Below are 6,024 nucleotides of genomic sequence, written 5' to 3' on the forward strand. Positions count from 1 at the left end.
ACTCGAGATCGGCTGCAACGATGGCAGGTGGTACGCAGCGCCACTTGCCCGAACTGCGTCATGGTTGAGACCAACCGGCATGCGACGATCGAATGCGTGGTCGCCCGACTTTTTTGGCGTGCGGTCCATGCTGGTTTTCGTGGACAAGGTGTCCGAGGGTTCGTGTCCGGCGGGGGGTTCCCACGAGGGCACTTCGCGGCACTTTTACTAGTTGCCGGCCTGTTCAGCCTTTGGCGCAATCGCTGCGAAGCCGTCGCTGGGAATTGCCGTCGACGTGCTTTATGGCCGATATTGGGGCGCATGAGGCGTGAGATCCTCGCGTTCCTCTCTGAGGAGCTTTTCTTCTTGGGGGAGCGCGAGTTTCTGCGCCATTGGTCATGCCCTTTTGTCGGCGTTGAGCGTGATCGAGTTCAACTTATTTTTCGGCCGACATGGTGCTAGGCCGCACCGTCGGTTCGGAGTTTATGTGCTTGTCTTCTCGACCTTTTGATCTGTGTTCGCCACCTTGATATCTCATGTCCTAGTGAATCTACCACCACGGTGATGTACACGATGGAAGAGAATGGTCACCCGCCCATTTACCCTTCTCCCCTATTCCCTATTGTGTCAATTGTGAGCTATGCTCGTTTGTTGTTATGTTGATCAGACTTCTGCTGTTCGCCCTATGTGAAAGTGTTAGTTTTTGTGATGTACAATTGTGAAAATGTGAATGTGTCCCTTGAACACTGATATGTCACGCAGGATGTATACTCTGTACATAGTGTAAATAAATTTTTTCTAAACAGATACTGTATCCAAATGTCCGTAGACGCACGTAGCGTCTTATGATGGAATAAACTTTTTCTAAACAGGACAGACAGAACGACAGACCAAAATTTCTGCGTTTAAGTTCCCCAAATCGTCTTTTAAAAAATCAGTATAGGCCACTGATCGCCTACTGCGTCGCATGACATCTACTCCCAGAATCAGTGGGATCTGCCGATTTTTTTTTTCTTTCCTTTGGGGCGTCTTCTCTGGACTACGGCGACAGGAACGTCTGCTTAGCCATACACGAATTTCTTGCTGACACAAGAAGACAAAATTTGACCGACCAACAAGAAAAATTTCTTGTTTATTATTATTCCCAATGAAAATATGGTAGTTCGAATTCTCTCACCAGTTGATTGTATTCCACATGATTGAATTATTCTTATCTTTATTGCTACATAATCTAGTCATTATTCGATTTTTTTATACCCTAGGTGACCGATTTATTCCTTATCCTTCGTCCCAACTCAGAAATTTTCCCCATGTGTTAACCGCCGGCTTTATGGCCAAATCCCTTAGTGGGTAGGAGCCAAGAATCAAGGAACAGAAAAGCAAGCAAGCTTGGCTGCAAAACGGAAAAAAGAAAGCAACTGCGTAGTGGTGAAGCACGTTGTCGAAGCCATATGCGATTTCCTACGGGAGACAAAGCGAATCGAATGTCAAGTTTATTTAATTTCACTTTATTTTTCATTCATAATGGCTTCAAAAAAATTTTTAGCCTTGACTATTACATTGCGTGTTTTTTTTTAATATCCTTTTCTAAACATATTCTACAAATGTAAAACAATTTTATCTCTAAAGTAAGGTGCCACCCGTTTCATGGCCGGTCCCCTGCAGTGGGTAGCGCCAGGTTGCCAAGTTACAACGAACCAACCAACGCGAACCGGCGGGCACGCGCGTCCCAACGAGCCAGGGGCTCGCGCTACGACTGCGACGCTTCTGACCGCTTCTTTCTTGGTGACGGCATTCCACCGACTCAGAAGCACAACAAGACGCCCCGCCGCCTTTCTTTTGTGTATTACGCAACGCCGTACCGTGGTGAACGCACTGCGAAAGCCGTGCCGCTCATTGAAGCGCCGATGTGCGAAGGAAACGGGAGACGACAACGACGGAGATAGAGCGACCGGACGCGCGCAGAACATCCATGGCGTTGCCCTGCTTGCAGACCACCCTCCGTGCGTCGTCGTCGTCGCGGTCGACGACTTCGGCGATGCACGCCTGTCGACGACTCCTGCTGCCGGTCGGCGGCGTCGACCTCGACAACAAGCACGGGCCGCCGTCTCCGTGTCCGTTCTTCGCCTGGCGACGCTCGTACAAGACGACCAAGTACGGGGGCCGCTTCTTCGTGACCATGCTGCCCGGTCACGGCATCGGGCCCGAGATGATGAACCACGTCGAGACCGTCTTCTTCCACGGAAAGGTCGGTGCCCATCGAATAATTCTTGCAGCCGAAGGAAATAATGACACTTGTTGATGTTTAACATCCCAAAACTACGATATGAATACGAGGGACGCCGTAGCGGAGGGCACCGGAAATTTCGACTGCCTGGAGTTCTTTAACGTACACCTGAGTGTTAGTACACGGGCCTCTAGCGTTTCTTCCTCCATAGAAAATGCGGCCGCCGCGGCTGGGATTCGATCGCGAGACCTTCGGTTCAGTAGAAGAGCACCGTTGACCACTAGACCACCAATTTTTGCCGAGTAGACACGACTGCATAATATGAAATCGTTAATACGTAATTTTTGGTTGCCTAAAGTCGATGATTCTCATCTCATTCGGGCAAAGTTTCGAAGTCTTGGTCAGGAGACCTTAAAATATTACTGAAATGAAAGTAAAAATGTTGCAAAGTCCGGGCCTATTCTGTTTTAAAATGTCGAACTAGGGAACCTGCCGTACGTGAACCTGTGTGGTATGTTAATAGGGCACTGCTACTGGACAAAAAAGTGCATATACAAAAAACGTCTATCAGGCTGCTTTCTTGCAATATAATTTGAAGCAGCTGCATTAATTGATTGATTGATTGATTGATTGATTGATTGATTGATTGATTGATTGATTGATTGATTGATTGATTGATTGATTGATTGCAATATCCGTGTCTCATCTTTATCAGTCGTCTGCAGACATCGTCTTCAACATCAGCAGTGTTCTTGTCGTCGCGTGTCGGAATACTAGAGCACAAATGATCTTGAAGGGGCCCTGCAACACTTTTTGAGCATGGTCAGAAAATGCTGCCGATCGGTAGTCGAGGCTCCTGACAACACCTGAGCCAAACATTATGGCGCAGCACAAGGAGGTTTTGGCGCAGCACGCGGCATGGAACTTACAAACAATTCTCAGAGTGATTCTCTAGAAATCGCTCGCTCTACTCTCGACAAATCATGCCGTATATCCAAATTGGCCGCATCATAAAGACAGAAGTCCACGGCGATTGGCTGACTTGAGCATCGTGAGCTGCAGTTACCGCGGCCGCCGCTGGATGCCGCGACATGCCCGCGCGCTCACTCGCGATCGCGCTGAAAATAAGCCGCTCGTTAGAAGACAAAAAACAAAGTGCTCAAGGTCGTAATAATAATAATAATAATAATAATAATAATAATAATATATGGAGTTTAACGTCCCAAAACCACGATATGATCATGAGGGACGCCGTAGTGGAGGGCTCCGAAAATTTCAACCACCTGGGGTTTTTTCCCCGGCACCTAAATCTAAGTACACGGGCCTCAAACATTTACGCCTCCATCGAAAATGCAGCCGCCGCGGCCGGCATTCGAGCCCGCGACCTTCGGGTCAGCAGTCATGCTCAAGGTCGTGACGCGCACTGATGAACAGGCGTAGCTTTTTGCCTCTTTATCATCCCCCCCCCCCCCTTGTGTAGCTTTCAGCGCGCTTGCTGCTACGAAAGGAGAGAGAAAGCGCTTAAAGCGTGCAACAAATGCCTCTAACTCCGCTCGTATTTGACGGGCTCAAAATTTTTTTCGCGGCAGTCGATTCGTGCGGTAACAAATTGCTTTAATGAAGCCGTTCGAAGGTTACTTGTAAATGTGTTGCAGGGCCCCTTTAAAATTAATTCGATTGAGTGCTTTATTTTCATGTCATCATGCAACACTTGGCTACGACCATTCGTTCGATTGAACCCCTCTCCACTTACCACGCAAGGTCCCGGTGGACTTCGAGAAAGTCGTGGTGGCCACGGACGCGGAGGACGCATCCTCCATGGACTACGCCATCACGTCCATCCGGCGCACGGGCGTCGCCATCAAGGGCAACGTGGAAACGCGCTCGTACAGTCCGGCAGTCGAACCGCGCAACCTGTTGCTGCGCAACAAGCTCGGTCTCTACGTGAACGTGGTCCACTGCCGCAACCACCCGGGCATCAAGACGCGCCACCCGAACGTCGACGTGGCCATCATTCGACAGAACACCGAGGGCGAGTACAGCTGCCTCGAGCACGAGGTCAGTCCGGGCATTGAAAACCGGCCGTTACGCATGCGTATTAGGTAGGTCTTTTTCCGCACACGCACGAATAACCGAACTTACGACCGATGTTCTATAAGCGACACCTTTCTTTTTTTTTTTTTATCTGAACAAGGTTTCACGGAGCGGTGGGGCACATCGCGAAATTATGCGATAGCAACGAATAAGAAAACAACAACAAAAAAACAAAGCCAGGCCTGCGCGGAACACGCCGCACAGTCCCAGCGAAAGCTGGAGGAACGGCCTTTCTAGAGCCCGTCCGCAAACGCTCTTGAGGTAACTACTGCAAGTACAGTTGCAAGGCAACCATACGGGATAAACCATAATTTTTTGGAAGTACGCAAGCACGCATGCACTATGCCATTATTCGTGATCTTGCGAAGAAGCGAGGTACCCACATGTGTAAAGCATTATGTGCACTTTTTGTCGCTGATGACGACGAAGAATTTTGGCTGAGCCGTTCGTAATGGGTAGGAAGCTGTAAACCACCCACTCTTTATGTAATTCGCATTGTGTGAAGCCTTGTTGTTTTACTCTTCGACCATGCTATATTACATATGTTAACGAGATTCCCTGCCCGACGTGGCGCCTGTTGGGTCTTTTCGCGAAGGAGATTCAAGCACTGGCGTGGCTATGTGCGAAAGTGCTCGACTGCCACGCAGAAGGCCTGGGTTCAAATCATACTCGATCCTGGACTTTTTTTTTTCCTTATTGTGCGCGATAGCGGTTATGGACACCGGTGGCGGCAGCGGCGGCGGGCAGCCACGCCATCAAAACCGGTTCCTGTTGTGATCTGATAACAACTTTCGCTGTAAAAAAATGTCATTTTGACGGGCTCTATTCGAAGCTCAATAATAATTGTTGAGGTTTAACGTCCCAAAACCACGATTTGATTGAGAGACGCCGCAGTGGAGGGCTCCGGAAAATTTTGACCGTCTGGTGTTCTTTAATGTGCACCTAAATCTAAGTTCGAAAGCTCATCACTTCCACGCAACGTGAATCAGCCAGTCGTATACTTTTTCTTCCGTACAAATGGCGCAGGTCACCCCGGGTGTCGTGGAGAGCCTCAAGATCATCACGCTAGCCAAGAGCGAGCAGATCGCGCGCTATGGCTTCGAGTATGCGCGCTCCCGGCGCCGCAAGAAGGTCACCGTGGTGCACAAGGCCAACATCATGAAGCTCTCGGACGGCCTCTTCCTGGAGACTTGCCGACGGGTGGCCCAGGACTACCCCGACATTAAGATGAACGACATGATCGTCGACAACTGCTCGATGCAGCTCGTCTCCAACCCGTCCCAGTTCGACGTCGTCCTGGTGCCCAACCTGTACGGCAACATCGTAGTCAACCTGACGTGTGGCCTGGTCGGCGGAGCGGGCGTCACGTCGGGGCGCAACTACGGCGACGACTACGCCGTCTTCGAGACGGCGACCCGCAACACGGGCACGCCTCTGGTCGGCAAGAACCTGGCCAATCCGGTGGCCACGCTTTACGCGGCGGTGGACATGCTCAAGCATCTGGGACTCATGAGTCACGCGTACGTCATCCGCGACGCCATCCTCAAGACGATCAACGTGCACAAGGTGCACACGCGGGACATCGGCGGCACGGCGTCCACCACGGACGTCGTGCAGGCCATCATCGACGAAGTGCGCAAGAACACCCGTTAGGTGCGTGGGGCTGTGGTGTTGGGAGGATGATGATGCGCGTGCGAAAGGATTAAATGGTTACATTCGTTTTA

The 6,024-nt window shown here is 50.4% G+C and overlaps 1 protein-coding gene across 1 annotated transcript; it reads left to right on the forward strand.

Annotated features, from left to right (window-relative positions):
- The first annotated feature begins 1,913 nt into the window (after positions 1 to 1,913).
- Positions 1,914 to 6,024, forward strand: LOC119405266 (isocitrate dehydrogenase [NAD] subunit gamma, mitochondrial). The gene is made up of 3 exons (XM_037672077.2): positions 1,914 to 2,227; positions 3,968 to 4,264; positions 5,327 to 6,024. Exons 1-3 carry the CDS (start codon positions 1,952 to 1,954, stop codon positions 5,951 to 5,953), a joined length of 1,200 nt encoding a protein of 399 aa, XP_037528005.1. The 5' UTR covers positions 1,914 to 1,951; the 3' UTR covers positions 5,954 to 6,024.

This window comes from Rhipicephalus sanguineus, chromosome 9, assembly GCF_013339695.2.
Source record: "Rhipicephalus sanguineus isolate Rsan-2018 chromosome 9, BIME_Rsan_1.4, whole genome shotgun sequence".
Classification (NCBI taxonomy): Eukaryota; Metazoa; Arthropoda; class Arachnida; order Ixodida; family Ixodidae; genus Rhipicephalus; species Rhipicephalus sanguineus.

Excerpts from the sequence above, each read along its gene's own strand:
- LOC119405266 (XM_037672077.2), top strand. The coding sequence starts at position 1,952 with ATGGCGTTGCCCTGCTTGCAGACCACCCTCCGTGCGTCGTCGTCGTCG. Across the intron at positions 2,228-3,967 it reads CCGTCTTCTTCCACGGAAAG|GTCCCGGTGGACTTCGAGAA; the intron begins GTCGGTGCCCAT and ends TTACCACGCAAG. Across the intron at positions 4,265-5,326 it reads ACAGCTGCCTCGAGCACGAG|GTCACCCCGGGTGTCGTGGA; the intron begins GTCAGTCCGGGC and ends CAAATGGCGCAG.